The 18,726-nt window shown below is 41.5% G+C and overlaps 2 protein-coding genes across 6 annotated transcripts in view; one reads left to right on the top strand and one right to left on the bottom strand.

The window, feature by feature from the left end:
• The window catches only part of LOC113025617 (putative E3 ubiquitin-protein ligase HERC1), a 48,392-nt gene extending 34,452 nt beyond the window's left edge, over positions 1–13,940 (bottom strand). For 3 of the 5 annotated variants that reach the window (XM_080304174.1, XM_026173555.2, XM_026173553.2), the window contains exons 1-15: positions 9,713–11,016; positions 8,630–8,725; positions 8,352–8,534; positions 7,761–7,973; positions 7,188–7,286; positions 6,940–7,036; positions 6,693–6,836; positions 6,426–6,553; positions 5,957–6,101; positions 5,681–5,852; positions 5,367–5,501; positions 5,107–5,272; positions 4,188–4,313; positions 3,550–3,771; positions 147–299 (exon numbers count right to left, since the gene is read on the bottom strand). In XM_080304174.1, the coding sequence (XP_080160300.1) occupies positions 147–299; positions 3,550–3,771; positions 4,188–4,313; positions 5,107–5,272; positions 5,367–5,501; positions 5,681–5,852; positions 5,957–6,101; positions 6,426–6,553; positions 6,693–6,836; positions 6,940–7,036; positions 7,188–7,286; positions 7,761–7,973; positions 8,352–8,534; positions 8,630–8,725; positions 9,713–10,696 (3,063 nt within the window). In that variant the 5' untranslated portion in view covers positions 10,697–11,016. Of the gene's footprint in view, positions 1–146; positions 300–3,549; positions 3,772–4,187; positions 4,314–5,106; positions 5,273–5,366; positions 5,502–5,680; positions 5,853–5,956; positions 6,102–6,425; positions 6,554–6,692; positions 6,837–6,939; positions 7,037–7,187; positions 7,287–7,760; positions 7,974–8,351; positions 8,535–8,629; positions 8,726–9,712; positions 11,018–13,417 lie in introns of those variants that run through there. The other 2 variants (XM_026173550.2, XM_026173554.2) reach the window with 2 other exon arrangements.
• Positions 13,941–14,594: 654 nt separating this feature from the next.
• On the top strand, positions 14,595–16,085 carry esm1 (endothelial cell-specific molecule 1). Its single transcript, XM_026176911.2, has 3 exons — positions 14,595–15,107; positions 15,395–15,538; positions 15,724–16,085. Exons 1-3 carry the CDS (start codon positions 14,801–14,803, stop codon positions 15,816–15,818), a joined length of 546 nt encoding a protein of 181 aa, XP_026032696.1. The 5' UTR covers positions 14,595–14,800; the 3' UTR covers positions 15,819–16,085.
• The last annotated feature ends 2,641 nt before the right edge of the window (positions 16,086–18,726 follow it).

Below are 18,726 nucleotides of genomic sequence, written 5' to 3'. Positions count from 1 at the left end.
AATGCAACTGCAATACTAAGGTTTGGTATGCCAGCACATTGTACCCTGAAACATTTAGAAATGTGTCATTCGCTTTCTATTGAAGTGCTCATTTCTGATGAGGTACCACTCATTTTCCTTCACATTTGGCAGAGTTCCTTGTTTACCTCGGGGCTGGAACTGATGTAGCAATGAGCAAGCAGGTGTTTGTGAAGTCCAGAAAGCAGCTGGTGAAAGTGAGAAGGAGGATCCATTTGTCCCTGACTATCGCCAACAAGCTGCTTGTCGCTGTTTTTTTCCAGTTCCCCAAATTGCTGCTCCTGTATGAAGATAAAGACCAACAGAAAGCATTAGGAAGAACGGGAACAAAGGATCAGTGTGTGAGATAGCTAAATACAAAAATAGATGATTTGAAATGAAATGTAAACATAGAAAAATATATATATGAGTCGGGCGGCGGCCAGGAGCGGAGGTCCTGGCGGACCGATTCCTGGCTACAAAGACTGGCAATTGGGACATGGAATGTCACCTCTCTGGTGGGGAAGGAGCCTGAGCTAGTGTGCGAGGTTGAGAGGTACCGGCTAGATATAGTCGGGCTCACCTCAACGCATGGCCTGGGCTCTGGAACCAGTCTCCTGGAGAGGGGCTGGACTCTGTCTCAGTCTGGAGTTGCCCCCGTGAGATCGTCAACGCACACCTCTGGCAGAGCTTCAATAGCATTCCAAGAGAGACTGGGGACATTGAGTCCGAATGGACCATGTTCAGCACCTCCATTGCCGAAGCTGCTGCACTGAGCTGCGGCCGCAAGGTAGTTTGTGCCTGTCGTGGTGGTAATCCCCGAACCAAATTGTGGACACCAGAGGTGAGGGGAGCCACCAAGCTGAAGAAAGAGTCCTACCGGGCTTGGTTAGCCTGTGGGACTCCGGAGGCAGCTGATAGGTACCGACAGGCCAAGCGGTCCGCCCCGAGTTCCTGAAGGCTCTGGATGTTGTAGGGCTATCTGGGTTGACATGTCTCTGCAATGGTGCGTGGAGATCAGAGTATGGGAGTATGAGGTGACTGGCCCATTGCTACGGGCCATTCAGTCCTTATACAACCGTTGCAAGAGTTTGGTCTGCATAGCCGGCAATAAGTCGGACTTGTTCCTGGTGGGTGATGGGCTCCGCCAGGGCTGCCCTTTGTCACCGATTCTGTTCATAATTTTTATGGACAGAATTTCTAGGTGTGAAGTCGACTAGTCACGATTACGTCAACTATTAAAATCGTCGACGACTGATTTAATAGTCGGCGCGTCGTTTGAAGCTTTGTTAGATCCCAAAAGACGCAGGAATAAGTAGTAGGATTTAAGAGTGTAATAACGGACTGAAACAGAAGATGGCAGCACTGCATGTACAAGGATGCCAGCTGCCGTTAAACCCCGAAGAAGAAGAAGCTGTGTCCCAGAATTCATAGCGCAGCCCTGCTCAGTTTCCAACGGCAGCTACTTCGTTTTAATATTACTCTTATTATTCTTTCTGGGTCACAAAATAAACGTTTGACATATTTTCAGGTGAGAATGTAGCTGTGTAAACCTCAAATATCTGCTCAGTTTATCAAGACACCACATATTTTCAAAATCGCTCAGATGATTTCGGAGACGTCTGTTACCCACTAGCTCGATAGCTAGCCGGGGGCAAGGCTCACTGGAGCCCGTGAGAACACCGGACTCCCAGCAAATCGTTTTCAAACCCACCACCGTCTTTCGCTACTCAGGTTAAACATACATAAGTCACTTAGATAACTTAAAAATGATATTATTTGGCTTTTTTTTAGTATTTTATTTGTTCCTGAGTAAATTGGTTTGGCTGAGATTAAAGTTATAGTTTTTACACAGCTGAATAAACGTGAAGCAGACAACTGATTATCAGAAGTGTGAAATGCTCACAATATACTCCGGTGTCCTGTTATATTTTAGATAGCAAGGAGTTTATTAAACTTCACCGAAACAATCTGCAAATTTCATTAAAATTTAATAAACTATCATCTTGTCTTTATTTTTAGTTAGCACATACCTTAAACACTTAAAGCTGTAAGCTAATGATAGTTATATAAGAGCAGATGCTGCTGGTGCAATAAGCTGTACGTTTTACGTCCAATGGATGATGATCTGATTAGTCGACTAATTGCAAAAATAATCAGTGACTAGTCGGCTATCAAAATAATCATTTGTGGCAGCCCTAGTGTGAAGCGGTGGGAATGAGAATCAGCACCTCCAAATCTGAGGCGATGGTCCTCAGCCGGAAAAGGGTGGAGTGCCTACTCCGAGTCAGGGATGAGACCCTGCCCCAAGTGGAGGAGTTTAAGTATCTCGGGGTCTTGTTCACAAGTGATGGGAGAAGGGAGCAGGAGATCGACAGACGGATTGGTGAAGAGAGAGCTGAGTATAAAAGCGAAGCTCTCAATCTACCGGTCGATCTACACCCCTACCCTCACCTATGGTCACGAGCTGTGGGTAGTGACCTAAAGAACGAGATCACGAATACAAGCGCCAGAAAATGGGGTTCCTGAGAAGGGTGGCTGGCGTCTCTTTTACAGATAGGGTGAGAAGTTTGGCCATTCGGAAGGGGCTTAGAGTAGAGCCGCTGCTCCTCCACATCGAAAGGAGCCAGTTGAGGTGGTTCGGGCATCTGACAAGGATGCCCCTGGGCGCCTCCTGGGCGAGGTTTTCCGGGCATGTCCCACCAGGAGGAGGCCCCGGGGCAGATCCAGGACACGCTGGAGAGATTATATCTGTCGGCTGGCCTGGGAACGTCTTGGTGTTCCCCCGGATAAGCTGGAGGAGGTGGCTGGGGAGAGGGAGGTCTGGGCTTCTCTGCTTGGGCTGCTGCCCCCTAAACCCAGCCCCGGAAAAGCGGAAGAAAATGGATGGATGGAACAGTCTGACTGAACAGTAAAAATGTGCACAATATTCAGAAAACCTGCTAAAACTTTAAACAAAACTACTTATCAAACCCCACTGACACACTATTGATTAAAGTCTTTATTTATTAAAACATCCATCCATAATCTGGGTCTACCCAGGGGTCTCTTCCTGATTGAGTGTGCCTGGAACACCTCCAAAGGGAGGCACCCAGGACTAATCCTAAACCTAAGATTCTTAAACCATCTGTGTCCTTTTGACATACGGGAGCAGGGGCAGTACTCCAAGATCTCTGTGGATGCTTCTTACAGTACCTTCCTCTCTATGGCTGAGCCCAGCCACCTTACAGAGGGCACTCATTTCAAACGCTTGTATTTGTGATCCTACTCTTTTGATCTTTACCCAGATTTCATGACCATAGGTGAGGGTTGGGATGTAGGTGGCCTAGTAAATTCAAAGCTTTCAGCTATGCTCCCTTTACCTCAACAGTTCAGTACAAACATCCGTAACAGAGTTAAAAAACATAAATACAAAATTTAGGAAAACAAAATTTGACATGGGAAAGAAAAGTTCAAAATTAACCCTGAAAGCACTAATTCAACCTAAAGTGAAATCTTTCCCCATTTAACTCACAGACAAGTCACACACACACAAATGCCTCTATTTCCTACCGTGTAAAATCCTATGCTAAGCAGCAGGGTTCTCAGCAGCACCTCTGCTAAGTGCAGAGGGTCACAGGCGTCAACAGAGCTGGATGAAGAGGGTTGTCGGACTGACAAAGGAGTCACTGGAGGCCCCAGGGCTGTCACTTCTCCAAAATTGCTGTAACCTAGAAGAGAGGCTACGTGGCTCTGGTCCTGAAGGCTGCTGAGGACCATGTCTAACTGAAGACGCTTTAAAAGACACAGAGTGAAGAAGAACAGATGGTCTAGCTCTTCATAATTTAAATGTGAATTTATCAGAAACATTGCTGCAGAGAAGTCTTAACAATTTCACTATCACTTGTTTTCACAGCGTTCCAGCAGTCTTCAACACATTGCCAAGCAACACTCCAACTAAGCACATCAATTTAGCAGACACTGTTATCTGGCTCCAAATATCCATCCATTTGTTAGCTATCCAGTTCACTGTCATTACTAAAACCAGGAAAAACTAGCAGTGATGGATGAATTCTTATTTAAAACAGTTTAAATACACAAAATAAACAGTGGTTAAAAATTCAAAGCAGACTATTTCTAATGAGCTAAGACACAAATGTGGAAAATACACATCCTGTCACTGCAGCGCTGCTAAAACAGAACCTTCATACCTGTCCTTTGGAAAGAACATTCAAACTCTGAGGGCCCTGAGGAAGGAGTGAGAGGAGCAGCTCCGTTCTCTCCCGAAGTGGAGGCAACAGCAGGGCCGCACCAATAGACAGCGTGTTCAAAACTGCCTGAGGATTGATAGGAAGGGTAACAATCATCATCATCATCAAAATACATGAGATCAACAGTTAGTGCTTCTTTCAATAAATAAACACGTTGGCCACATGTCTGATTACACAGAATGGAAGCTTGTAAAACTTTTTCTCCAATGAAGTTTATATACATGTATACTGGAATTTATATAGTGCCCTAACCACTGATGTCAATTTAACAGCCATATACAATCATCTGCAAACCTGCAATAACACATATAACACAGACACACAGAACAAGACAAAATATATAATAAGGTCCTTAATACCCCTTGAAGAGTTAGAAAAAAAATAATGGTAACAGAGTTTTCTCTCTATGTTTTAGGTCTTTACCTTACAATATAAAGCACTATGAATGGACTGTTGCTGTGATTTGGTGCTAGAGAAATAAAACTGAAATGAATTGTTTAGTAAAAGTACTTGACTGAATGGAAATATGTACCGGTGTGTTTCTTTTTTTAATGCAGGTTAACAAAAATAAAGTAAAATATATATAAGAACTGAATTACTTGAAAAAGGAACTGGTAAGAATATAAGCCTGGTCTTGGAGTGCAGCCCCTGCTCCTGGCACGGAATAAATATCCATGCCAAAATATTTCATGAAACGGACTTGTGGTTAAATTCAACCAGGAAGCTTGAAAATCTCAGATTAATAGGGTTCTTGGTGAGCTCCATAATGTTCTGGTTTATAAACCAGCACCAGCACAACCCTACTGCTGTATTAAACCTGCTGTCACTGTAGGAATACTTCAAAAAATAGTCCGCTTACTTGTTGTATGGAGTCTGGCATGTCAGTGTCTATTAGCCTGAAGAGTAGGTTTCTCAGGGGCCTGCCCTGAGCACCCAGAACCATAGCACCAGTGCCTCCAGCGTGGGCCAGGGACAAGTGGATGGACAGCAGCTTCATGCACAGCAAAATAAAATGATGGTGGTCCCTGAGGCACAGAGAAATTCATATAATTTTAGTTTGAATGAAATTTCCTTGAGGTAGATGAGTATGTTTTTGCCAACTGAATGTAAATATCACACCTTTTACAAACGAAGGGAGCTGGTGGGGTGTCGTTACTAATTCCATCACAATAGCTTTCCAGGAAGTTGCGTAAATAAGTGAACGTACTCTCCTCCAAGTCCACACAGAAGGGCCTGTGCCACGCCACAAGCTGCCTGAAAGCAGAAGCACAAATATTTAATAACTAATATGAAACACGGTTCTGTTTAAAAGTGTTGGTTCTCCACCAATTTCTTTACATTCTGCTTCAAACTGTATTAAAATCATACGGGTGGACAGCACAGAGCAACAGAGGTACACTGTACTTTGGTTTAATGATTAGCTAAGGGATTACCTGTCAGTTGGAACTGCGGTCCAAGCCAGACTGTGAGAAGTGCCAGCTGTAATTTGCTGTATCGAAATGCCCTCTAAACCAAGCACTTTCTTGGGTTTGGAAATAGGTGTAGAAGTGTGACCCTGCCCACACTGGCCCATGGTGTTATTTCCCCATGCATACACTTCGTTCTCTGATGAAAAGAAAACCAGGTACGTTGCAGCTGGAGCACATTTCTTTTATTGTAAGTGTAATAATCATCTGTTAAGGGAATGTGAGCTGCTGCTGATGTCTTACCGTGGGACAGGGCCAAACAGTGGCTGTCTCCACATGAGATATCAATAATCTTGGTGATGCTCAGGTCTTCTATCAACCGGGGCCTCAGAGCTGTTGTTTCAGAGGACCCGCATCCTAAACATGAGCCACAGCCCCACGCAAACACCTAAAGAAAGAAAATGTTTTGTTTTTAAATCTATGAATTACTGACGGATTCATCTACAGAATATTTGTCTGTAGTAATTATGTGGTAAACACTAATGAATTAATGGTCAGAACTACAACTTTATACTAAAGAAGTGCTAATAGAGAATGAAAGCAACATTTGTTAATAAGACTTTGGTGTATCCCTTTAAAATAAAAGCCTTCACCAAATAGTTTTTTTCTTTTTTGTCTACAAATTAGTTTTAGATCATGTGTTTTTTCAAAGACTTCACACACAATAGGTGGTTTAATTAATTAAAATCTAACCAAAAACACTTCATCTCACCTGTCCTGCAGAGGTTAGGGCCAGAGATGACTGGCTACCAGCACACACTTTCCTGATGATGAATCCATGCAGGGATTCTACGACCTTGGGCCGATACACACGATTGGTGTCTCCGTGACCCAGTTTACCTGCAAGGATGAGTCATATCTGAGCATGATAGGGCACAACATATACTGCTGTGGCACTGTCACACACATGAAATCTTGCTTTGAAAGTACTTAAATTACACTAACTGTGTTAAAATCGAACAGTATACCATCCACTCACCGTTATCCCCTCCTCCAAAGGACCACACAGTACGCCCATCCTGAGCCACAGCGATGGTGTGGGAGCTGCCACAGGCCACCTGCCCGACACCACTGATATCCTTCACTAGTGTGGGCATGTTCCGACTTTGGCTGTCACTTTGACCTGGACACAGGACATCAGAGGTTGTTGCTATGCTACCAGAGGAATGACATCGCTTTGAAGTGGCTGAGACAAGATCGAGCAATTTGAAAAATAAGCTGTGTACCAAGTCTGCCAAAGTCCCCTTCGCCCCATGTATAAAGCTCTCCATCATTAGTCACAGCAGCACTGTGTCTGTAGCCAGCAGACACACAAACAACAACCTGTGTAAAAAATAAAATAAAATAAAAACAACAACAACAACAACAACAACAACAAAAAACACCACTATTTATTTATAATTATGCTAAAATCAATTGGCTTATAACATTTTACCAACATTTTTTTCCCTACAAGCTGCCATTTCCTGCTTACTTTGCCCAGCAGCGGTCCTTGTATGATTTTGGGATACTTTTGTGTAGCACTGTTGCCATGGCCCAGTTTCCCATATTCTCCATCACCCCAGCTGAAGACCTGAAAGAAATATTTGACAATTTACACCTTATTAATCGGTTTAATTAAAATGCAGTGGTAGTGGAAGACAGTGAATTACAACAAGTATAAATCATCACCCACACATGCGGATGTTTGAGTGGGTGTGAAATGTGGGAAGTTTAAAATATTACCAAACTGGCCTTTGAAAAGTGGGAAAGCTCCATCACTTTTTCACAATGTTATCAGGTATACCTGTTCAACTGCTCATTAATGCATGTGTGATGCTATGGTGGTAATATGGACAATATTTCTGATAAATATTTCCAGCACCTTGCTGAATCTGTGCCATGAAGAGTTAAAGCAAGTTTCTAGACAAAAGTCCAACCTGGTACCAGAAAGATGTACCTAATAAAATCTCCAGTGAGTGTATACATATTATATGGCAGTTGTAGTGTCACAAATCCCGCATGCAAACCTTTAAAATATTTACTAATAGTCATTCTAACTTCTTACCTCTCCCTCGACAGTGATGGCCAAAGTGTGACCATCGGAGCCCTTGGAGGAGGACACTTTCTTAATGTTCCTGTGTGGTTCAAGTACAAGCTTCTTGGGCATAGACTGGTTGTTGGAGTCCCCCAAGCCCAGACGGCCATAGCTGCCCTTCCCACATGCTTTCACTGAGCCATCCGCAGACACAGAGAAGGTGCAGTACTGGCCTGCTTCAATCTAACAGAAGATTAAAGTGGACAGCATAGGAAATGTAAACTGGCACGCTAAGATAATTCTAATGATTTATTAATGTAGTTCTGGTGTGCTTTCAATTTTATAAACTCACAACAACACATTCAATACAGCACTCAAATCAAAGACCGCATTTTCACCTGTTTTATTTGGAATTTTTGGTTTGTTAGCACAGTTGGGATTTTTAACATCTGTAACCATTTTTTAAAAAGACAAAACCCACCTCAAGTGTGAGGCATGTGGAAAATCTATTAATACCACCACAAAATTAGAGATTATCAAGTGTAAAAACTTCAATAAATAATAGGAACATTAATCATTTCATTGAATTAGTTTAAGCCCTACCCTTGTGGCTTGTCATACCATTTGGGCATCACTGAAGCCCTGTGTCAGTTTTGGCAGCAGGATTTTCTCCAGTGTCCCCTCTGCCAGCTGATGGCTGCTGTTGCTGCCCCACACATACACCATGACTGTATTGCTCTCAGTGCCGGGAGCAGCTGCATCCGTGCTACATGAGCACAGGCAGTAGGACGCTAGGTTACAAATCTGTCGGCGTAGAGAGAAGCCTTTCAGGTCAGTTACTGTAAACGGCCATGAATTCTTAATAGTGTCGATATGCATGTCAATAAGACTTCACTCACCTCTTCAAATAAGCAGAGAGCTGCCTGGGAGAGTCGACAATGTCCATCTGCATCCTTCTTAAGCACCTGAGTATTGACGGGATCGCCACGAAAACCCTAGAAATAAATAGTTGTTGTTGATCCTTCAGCATAGTACGTTTTCACTTTGACCTGACATTCAGTGTATGTAAATGTTGCATGCAGATTTGGATTTATAACAAAATGAACTTGTATTTGCAGCCTGTTGTTTTCGGTACCAAATATTTCAAAACCTGATGTATCAGAAGGAAAAACATTTCTCTCCTTAAGAACAGCGACATGCCACAGCATGATCAAACAGAGACAGAAGACAAGCAGGCAACAACATAGCTCTTTGTAGGCACACTAGTGAGTGGAGAAAGCAGCAGGCTGTATTCAACTTGTATTTGTCTCACTAGAAACAAATGAGCAATCTTCATCTTTTACACTCACCAGCCACTTTGTTAGATAAGGCCAATTAAATGTAATTCAGCCTAGCTGCACCAGCTATGACTCCAATACTTAGACTGAATTTGACCACCTCTACGTGATAAATAATGTGCAATATAATGAAGTCATTGGCAACGGCCATCTCTGGTTGCCATTTGTACAGAAATATTACAAAGCTGATTAACCTGCTAAAGGATGACTCAATGTGCATATCTATAGAGGACAGCAAGGCTGACTCAATCCTAATCCTTATCTGCACATTAACCCATCTACAAGCTTCAATGACACACTTCATTTCTGAAAAGGACAGCCTACAGAAGCATGAACGTGAAAAGCCATTTTCCTACTTTAGAGACAATGGGGCTTTTATCAGTATGTTCATGAAAGGCTGTGAAAGTTACCAAAAATAAACGCATGAAGCAACCGTGGCTCTAATTCAAATCACTCTGAAAGTGGAACAGAGCCACAGCATGTGAACTGATTGTACTTAAACTTCTGTAAACTAATATGTCCAATATATCACATGATTGCAGGACAAATCTATCTCAGGCAATTAAAGAAATACCATCAGTGACCGAGTGTAACATTAAAAAAGTACGATTACTCCAAAGACTGATATGAAAACAAGTCGCATACCGAATATTGCCTCATTTGGAGAAGAGTTTGATGGATGACATCAAAGCCCACACCGGCTGACTGCTGGGAGCTCAGTGAGGAGGAGGAGGAGGAAGAGGAAGACAGTGTAGGGGTGGAAGAGGACATGGAAGCAGCCAAGGCTACCTCCACCCACTCTAGCAGAAACTTCAGGGAGCCTCTCTGCATGGCCAGGCCGAGCAGCAGCTCCAGCGCCAGCCTCCGACCAATCGGGTCTGCGCCACCGTTCCCGCTGCTGACCGATGTCTTCTTCAGGAAGTCAGCCACCTGTGCCAGACAGTCCAGACCCACTGACGGGATCTTATTCTCATTAGCCAGAGAGAGTGGTGGCAGCGAAGTCAGGACAGAGGACGCTGTGTTGAGCACATCGTTGCAAAGCACAGACTCTGGATGAATAGAAGCTGCGTATCTCCAGTTCTGCTGCAGTAGCGAGAAGAGCAGACTCAAGCCAGTCCTGACACCCATTTCTATTAGAACATCTGTACCCGACTTGATTTTGGATGCTCCCCCTGGTAGGAAAGGCTCTGAGGCCGGCTCAATTTGCCCACATTCAGTTCCGCTGTCTTTGGAGTGGGAGGGCAGCTGCACACGGAATTTGTCATGGTATTTGCTGTGAAGTGCATAGTAGATCCTCTGTAGAACTACCAGCCTGTGGTGGAGATCCACGGTGTAGGAGGTTTGCGTCAGCACGCGGTGAGCCAGCCATCGCTGGCTACGAAGCAGGGAGGACAGGTACTCTTCCTTCTCCGCAGATGCACTGGACTCACATTCGAAGTCCGGAAGGCGTGGGCCTGCGAGTTCTTGAACAGGTTGGGCGAGGGTCACCACTTCCTTGTTGTGAAGGAGCTTATCGTAGAGCGCGGCAGCACCATGCCTCCTGGCTGTCTGCAGGCTGTCCTCTGCCGCCCAGGAGCTATTGAAGTGCTCCTGCCACTTCAGCAACACATGGGTCTGACAAGGCACCATGTCTGAGCATTATCTATACTCTGATGTATACCTAAAAAAAAAAAAACATATCAAAAGAGAGGATGAGGCTTAAAGAAAGTCTAATATAGAAAATTCACACATATCCACTCCAGTACAGATTAACACAAAGAATTGCACATCTCTCTTCATCACAAATTTACAGGCAACATTTGCTGCAGAAAGCCAGTGTTCTGATGCGTTTTCCTGCCAAGTGCATTCAGTGTGAAGGTGTCGGGTTTCTCCTTAGCGTCGGCACTTGTCCAACATACACTACATCCAGGATATTGCCATAGGCCCGGTGGGTATCACTGAAATAGGTCAGCGCACCCTATGATGGCAGCTAACTAGCACACCCACACTAATGAGGAGGGTGTGTTTGTCTTACAAGTTATTACGCCACAAAGCACAAAGGGATGCAATACAAAATAGCACATGTCAAATTTAAATTCATAATTCATTCATTTAAAGTTGGTTCCCTAACCCCACATCCTCACCTAGTGATCTGCTGCATTTTTGTTGGCTTTCCAACCAAAATAAGAGCGTGTCTGTTTCTGTCGCCTGGAAATGATGCATCTCCAGCCAAGCAGCTTTCCAGCTAGTGGGGAAAATAATGATTTTACTCATAATATTTTGCAGATAATCAGACACCAGCTGGTTAACTGCATCCACCCCCTTGAAAGTCATTACATTCATAACAGAAGCTAAGCCACAACAGTCCTTGTAACGGTCACAATACGAAGGTCATATTCATAGCACTAGTAGGCATGACATTCCCCTGAAACACTGCTTATGCACACTCATCTTAAATATTCTAAAGCAGGTTAACCAGTAGACCTGATACCCACTCGTACATTTACTGTATTATTTTTTAATCATTTTAAACATACATGAACTAATACTTCTAGTTAATGGTGAACAAAACAGTGATATTAGCCATCTTGATTACCATTATGTTGATTATCGGATGACCCTACTGGTTCTAACTGTACCAAACTAACGGTTGCTCAACATGTGAGCCCACAAATTTATCCATAGTCCTGTCACAGACTCTCATTTCTCTTGCTGTCCCTGAGGCCCATGGGGCTATATAGTTTCCACTTTGGCCAAAAATAACAGCAGGCATTGATATAGTAGTGAGCTCCATGGTCAGACGACAACAAGAAACTGCCAGCAGTGTAAGACGTAACCATCACACACTGCAGACCGTCTGGTATTTAAGGATATCAACATTCAGGACACGTTGTGAATTTAGTTCTCTGTTCTCATTTCAAGCAGCTCATTTCAGACTTCAGTCAGCAAATGTCAATCTACATTATCTAGAGTATCTAGAGTATACACACAAAACACTTCTTCCATTCCTGATTGTTTAGAACAGATACTAGTTTGGGCCAAAGATCCCAACTGGTTAAAATGAAAACAAAGGCTCAATAAACCTACATAGTTTGTTGGTTTTGTTTTTTCTGATTTTTTCTGCATTAAATGCAATGAATTTAAGTATATAGAAATGTGCTATACAAATAAAATTGCCACTGCCATAGGTGGGATCAAGCAATTGGGGGGGGGGGGGCAGCAGTATATCAGTAACTCCCATGCATGGCAGTGATATTTTCCAAAAAAAAACAAAATCTTTGGACCAGGATGATAAAAATCTGACAATTTCAATTTCACTAAATGTGTTTTCTATGGAACAAACAAATGCTTTTCACATAAAACAATACAACTTTCCCGACATAAAAATCTTTTTTAATGTAATCTGTACATTTTTCTTAATTATTATTATTATTATTTTATTCTTTAATTTTTACTTTAAGACTACATTTTTGTGCACGGTAGCTGAGCTTATGCTCAGCTACCGTGCACAAGAAAATAATCAAGACTTTAAACGCAACCTCCTTCATACTGACTGCTGGATGAGGTGAGCTGACACTAGGACGCCCTTTCGGCACGATGGGGTTTGGAAGTTTTCGAGAATGAGCTGGAGGAAGTTGCCGACCCAATTAAGGAACGTTTGGGCTGCTGTTGCCAGGACAACCCCATCACTAAAAGCATAATGAATACTTGAATGACAGTTAACCAAAACCAGGACTGGATAACAAAGAGAATTTGTTCACCATAATACAAGCTACCGGTTAAAAATACATTAAATTTATTAACAACAACAACAACAACAATAATAATAATAATAATAATAATAATAATAATAATGATGATGATGATGATGATGATGAAGAATACAATTTAATAATAATAATTCTAGCATAAATGACTTGGGCACCCACGCTTATGACAACCCGGTAGGACATTTAGTATTTAAATTAACAGCATGACACAGTCCTGGCTTCTCACTTTAAAGCTTATATCAACATTTAGTACCGTTACTGCTACGTGGCTCTCTGGTTTATTGTTACATAGTAGCTACCGACCTGCACCAATAAAAACACCGACAAACGTGAAGCGCAGATTCCGCCGTGTCATTCACAAACACCGGTAACATTATTCTGCGTCTGCGGTGACAGCTGAGCTAACGCTGGCTGCAGTGCAGTTGCTAGTCTGCTCCATGGCTGTCAAAACCCGACCAAGCCCCTCCACTTGGTGCCTGTCAGCTCCCGGTAAAATAAACCCCCGCGTGGGTCGCTAACGTCGTAAAGGTAATTTTAAAATGAAAAGACATATAAGACACATTGACAGTAAAAAACACCGCCAGTGAATGTTTTGCGTTACCTGCTGTGTCCCAGTGAGGTCTCCCTTGGACGCAAATATCATCATCACCCTTCTCCTCGCTCTCCCTCTTCTTCTTCGGACGACTTTTAATCCCCGATGGCAGTCGGTGTTTGGTCGACGCGTTACCGCCACCGTGTGTCTCGGAGCGAAGCTCGTTAACGTCACTAACACCTTTGAGTTTTTGTTAAAAAAATAAAAATAAAAAATCTGCATGGCCAGAGAAAAAGTCAAAGTGGATAAACAAGAGACAGGCTGTAGCCACATTGAATTCCCTAAACCACAGTTGTAGAAAAAATGATTATACCCCATTAAACCGCTCTTAAAAAAATCTTATTATAAATTATAGAAGTTTTATAAAGATACAATACTGACGGGAAATATGCACTTAATAGTATTAATTAGGCAAAATGAAAATTAACAAGAAACACAGACGAATGATCCTCTGAAACTTTGTTGCATTATGGGAAATGTAGGATCTGTATAGACCCTGTGGCTAGGAACCAGGTTAATTCCTTCTCACGTTTCATTTCTGTTCTCCTGAGTCGCTTATGTCTAGTATCTTGTAATGATTGCTACTCTTGATGTCCAATAATAGTATTTTTCCAGCCTTACTTTTTAGGTTAAACGAAAATAGAAACGTAAGGAGCTCTTTTTAACTTAAAAAAAATAACAAGGGAGCAAAGATTTGTCATCAGAATCGTTTCAATTTCCCCTTTTCTTACTATAAAACTCAACAATATTAATGCAGTAAATTTAACAAGGAGCTAAACATTATAGTAAATTTATATGAATTTATTTTTGAAAGCATTTCCTCTGTGATTTCAGGTGCACATAAAATTCATTGCAATCTGAATTCAAGGAACTAATTTGCGTGTGTTGTGGGGGCTAAAAAGACGTATCTCCAATTGTGTAACATGTTAACGAATGAGAGTTCTCACACAGCTACAGGCCCAGTAACTAGCACAAAACTAAAGTTGAATCAGTGGCGACAAACCTAATGCAATCGGACCTCTGGGGGTTCCCACTCAGACAAAAACAAACCAAACTAAACTTGTGACATCAGTTCACACGAATTTCAATTCCTGGATGGCGGTCCAGAGTTAATCCCACTTCCAAGCCGGATTTCTAAAAAAAGGGACTGACAAAACTGACTGACAAAAAAGGGGGGGACAACAACACCGGAATGAGGAAATTGACGAGAGCAAGCCATGTGCAAAACAAAGTTGTTCATTGCAGATAACCATGCAACCTGATGAACCACAGGTCACTCCGCTTAAGTCTCGCAGGGGTGCTCAGCTTCTCTAGTCTCACCAGGACACTCATCCAAAAGACAGCATCACCCCTTTCAAGCTTTCTGCTCATTCCGCTTCTTCCCGTGCAGTGATGTTTTTTCTGCTTATCACAGTGTCGTGTTCACTCGTGGTGCATGATGCTGAGGCATGGAGCGCCAGTGTGAAGTACGCGGTGAACTGCCCCGACAGATGCACGGCGGAGCGGTGTGGCGGGACGCAGCGGTGCTCTCGGACGGTCCTGGATGACTGCGGCTGTTGCCAGGTCTGTGCAGCCGGCAGAGGGGAGCACTGCTACCGCACAGTGTCGGGGATGCACGGAGTGAAGTGCGGACCGGGATTATTCTGCGAGTTCTACAAGGATGAAGACGACTATGGAGACGAATATGGAATTTGCAAAGGTATTTTCTCATCAAATAACCTTACAAAATCTGGGAGCTGTTTGTGCATGCTGCAGTTTGGTAACACTGATGTTACTGCACCAAACCCAGTATCCATTTATGTTATTACAGCCTTTACCCAAGGTTTTAGAAATTCTCCCAAATAACGGCACACATCTGTGAGCATGTGCAGATGCGGACATCCTTGCTGAATATTTAACTTGATGATCATACCTTGTATAATCTGAGACTTGCAGTTTATGATGTAGCAATATCCACTAAATAATAAATGTTTTCTTTCTTTACAGACTGTCTCTATGGAACCTATGGGGTTGAGTGCCGTAAGACCTGCAACTGCAAGGGAGGCATATGTGACAGAGAAACCGGAGCTTGTCTCACCCTCACCTTCTTTGCCAAAATCGCCCGCAAGCTTAAGAATGAACCACAAGCAGGTAAAGGAGAAATATTATTTTCATTTAAAGTTGAAGGTTTGAAGCCTTTGTGTAATTAGTAATAACTTCTCAATGGGCTAGTAGAAGCTGAATGTCTTGCCAAGTGGACTAAATTAAAATTCTGAATATGATGTATCATTTGCATGAACTGAAAGGCTAATGGTCTCCTTTACTTGTATTCTCAGGGACTGAGGTGGGCTCGGGAGAAGTGAACGCTGTGCAGAACACAGATCAGAACACAAACAGATCCACTGCTCCAAAGCGGCTCAACCCTCGCTGACAAGTGCTGACAAGACTGAATCTATTCAGTGTAAATGTAGCATTAACTTATAAATTAACTGAAAGATATATTTTATTAGAATACGCCAGATAACAAATTAAAAAAAGAAAGAAAGAAAGAAAGAAAAAACACTTTGTTACAGCTTTTGGAGTTTTTAGTTGGTTTGCTTGGTTTTTGTTTGACACCATTATCTTTTCTAATGAAATATGCAGACTATGTTATTCTTTCCAGATCTTTCTTTGTTCCTCAATAAATTAATGAAAATGACCCTGCAGTCTCTTCCCATTAGCTTCAGTGTCACTTAGAGTGCCTTTGTTTGTCAAAATTGACCTGTACAATGATCCAAAATGGGCATTATCATATACAACACTGGGTGTGGTAGAGAATGCATTTGCAATTAAACCAAAGTTGTCACTTAAGGTTATCATTTAATTGCCTAATTTAGCAATACATATTTTGCCTTGGTTGTTAAATCGAGCCAGACATGAAACACTGAGTGGGTATGTTGTAAAAGCATTAATTATTGCATGGTAATTAACATATTGTGCAGTTGTAGATTAAACTAATTAAATATAAAGGACAAATAAGCCCATAAATAAGTGGAATCCATTCATGTTGTTAACTGTAAGTACATTGTGCAAGGCGACAGAGTTGTTTGGACACAGCAGATTAATCACTGTAAGCCAGGAGCCTCTCCAGGCTTTGCTTGGCTGTGTGCTTTATCGCCACATTACTGCAGCAGGGAGCTCTGCCATTTCTTCATATACCTCTGGGTTTTTCTCTTTTTGCAGTAGGCTGGGTTCCACCAGAAAAAAAAAAACTCCACAAACCAAGACATCATTTTTTTTAATCTCAGATGAGCATTCTCCTTATTCCCAGAGCATGTTTGTGTGTAGAAAATTTACTGTCCAGATATGGTTGTAAATTTGGACCAAAGTGTCACGCATATAGAAACCTTGGCATTTATTTAAGGGAGGGAAAGGGGTCTTGCAAAACTATCAAGAAGTCTGATGAGAAGTGCATATTTTGAGCAGAAGTAATTCCTGCCAGTGTGGTTTCCCATGATGATGTGACATGATGTATCCAAACACAGGAGCAAAAATGGATTTTATTGCTGAGACTTTTTACAGACATCTTTGACTTCACATTTTTTGGGTGCCCTAGTTTCTTAGCTCTCAAAAATGGGAAAATATGCTTTTTTCCCATGCAGAACACAACTCTCAATCAGTGAAAAACGTTTTAATCCAAAAACGCAAAAGAAAAACTGGAGGAGGAAAGAGAGGATTCAAAGAAGGAAGGTTTCTCAGTCTATGTAATGAAGGACACAGACTTTTAGTTTTGTAACAAAAACAAGAAAAGCAAACATTATAATATTGTTTATTTACTGGATTTTCTTCTCCACTTCACCCATCGGTTTCTTTAAACACCAGAGAAGATAGACACAAATTTTAATTCAGCGAGCGTCATTAAGAATACACCCTTTTCAGAAAATGGTATCTAACTTTAGATTTAACAATTTTATTTAAATCCTAAAATTATACAGAAAAACAGTGGAACAAATTCTGTGCAGATTATACAAAGCACTTCAAACAGTGTTGTGTAAAAGTACTAGCCACCCCTCATTTCTTTATTTTTTGCTCCCAAGTGGAGACAGGCTGCTTTTATTAGCAGCCTATCACAAAACATTTCATTTGTTTCCATTTTTTAGCTGAATCCATAATGAATGTTAAAAATAACCCAATTTGACAGGCATAAAATAGTGATGTTTGCATAAATAATATGATTCCCACTGAGGTATTAGCAACAAACTTAGCATATGTCTGCAGTGTGGGCAGTCTGTCCTTAAAAAAGAAAAGAAAAAAAGAAGAAAGAACCTGAGAGATGCATTTAGCCCTTTATTTGATCATCTACTGTTCATTAGAAATAGTCTCAGTGGAAGGGTGGATGTCAAGAAAACAAAGGAAAAAAGCTGTGGTATGCCAAATTATACTGACAAATCACTGGCAACAAGTCTGAAATTTTGAATTCAAATCATTATCATTATGTACAGAGGGGATCAGGACAGAGGGACAAAATTTGTGAAACCAACACGGTGGAGGCCTTGTCACGGTTTGGGGCTGTATTTCAGCCAGAGGTTTAGCGATCTCATCAGAATTCATGGAACTGAGAACAGAAAAATGGATTTTGATCCATCATACAATACCATCTGGAAAGCATCAGATTGGCAACATCTTCTTTTTCCACCACAATAATGTTTCCAAACACGCTGCCAGTGCAGTACAAACTTACCTGGATAGAAAAACATACAACTGAACACTATGAGGTGTGGATTGTCCTCCCCAGAGCCCCGACCTCAACATTACTGAAGCGGTGGTCATACCAAATATTGATTTTCAAGACTTGTTCAAACCCTGTTTTAGCCTTATATACTGTCTTCCTGTGCATGTTTACATGTGTTCTATTATATTGCTGCACCTTTGTCTATAGCAAAATATTTAGAAATGAGGGGTGGCTCAACATTTGTGTACATTTTTTAACTATATGAGTTCACGATAGCATTTGAAAACAATAATGTAATACTCGGAGATAAATGTCAAAGTAGTCATATACATATATATTTTATGTGTATATATATATATATATAATTTATATAATTTATATAATTTATATAATTTATATATATATACATGTTTTTAATAACACTTATGACAGTTCAATGAAAATTTAAATTAATTCTCTTTAAAATCGTAAGGAATCCTCATGGCATTAATGATCATTCATTATATGTGGCACTTGATTAGATACTTATCATATGTAATCCTCCATAAAGCAGCATTAACTCTGCTGGAGATTTTAAAAAAATAACTACACGACATCCAGGACAATAAAAAGATTTCAAGAAAATACT

This window comes from Astatotilapia calliptera, chromosome 7 (assembly GCF_964374335.1).
Source record: "Astatotilapia calliptera chromosome 7, fAstCal68.1, whole genome shotgun sequence".
Lineage (NCBI taxonomy): Eukaryota > Metazoa > Chordata > Actinopteri > Cichliformes > Cichlidae > Astatotilapia > Astatotilapia calliptera.
Note: the sequence above shows the minus strand (reverse complement) of the source record. Positions and strands in the feature narration are given on the sequence as shown.

Coding starts and splice junctions, on each gene's coding strand:
- esm1 (XM_026176911.2), top strand. CDS start 14,801: ATGTTTTTTCTGCTTATCACAGTGTCGTGTTCACTCGTGGTGCATGAT. Junction 15,108..15,394: donor CGAATATGGAATTTGCAAAG/GTATTTTCTCAT, acceptor CTTTCTTTACAG/ACTGTCTCTATGGAACCTAT. Junction 15,539..15,723: donor TAAGAATGAACCACAAGCAG/GTAAAGGAGAAA, acceptor TTGTATTCTCAG/GGACTGAGGTGGGCTCGGGA.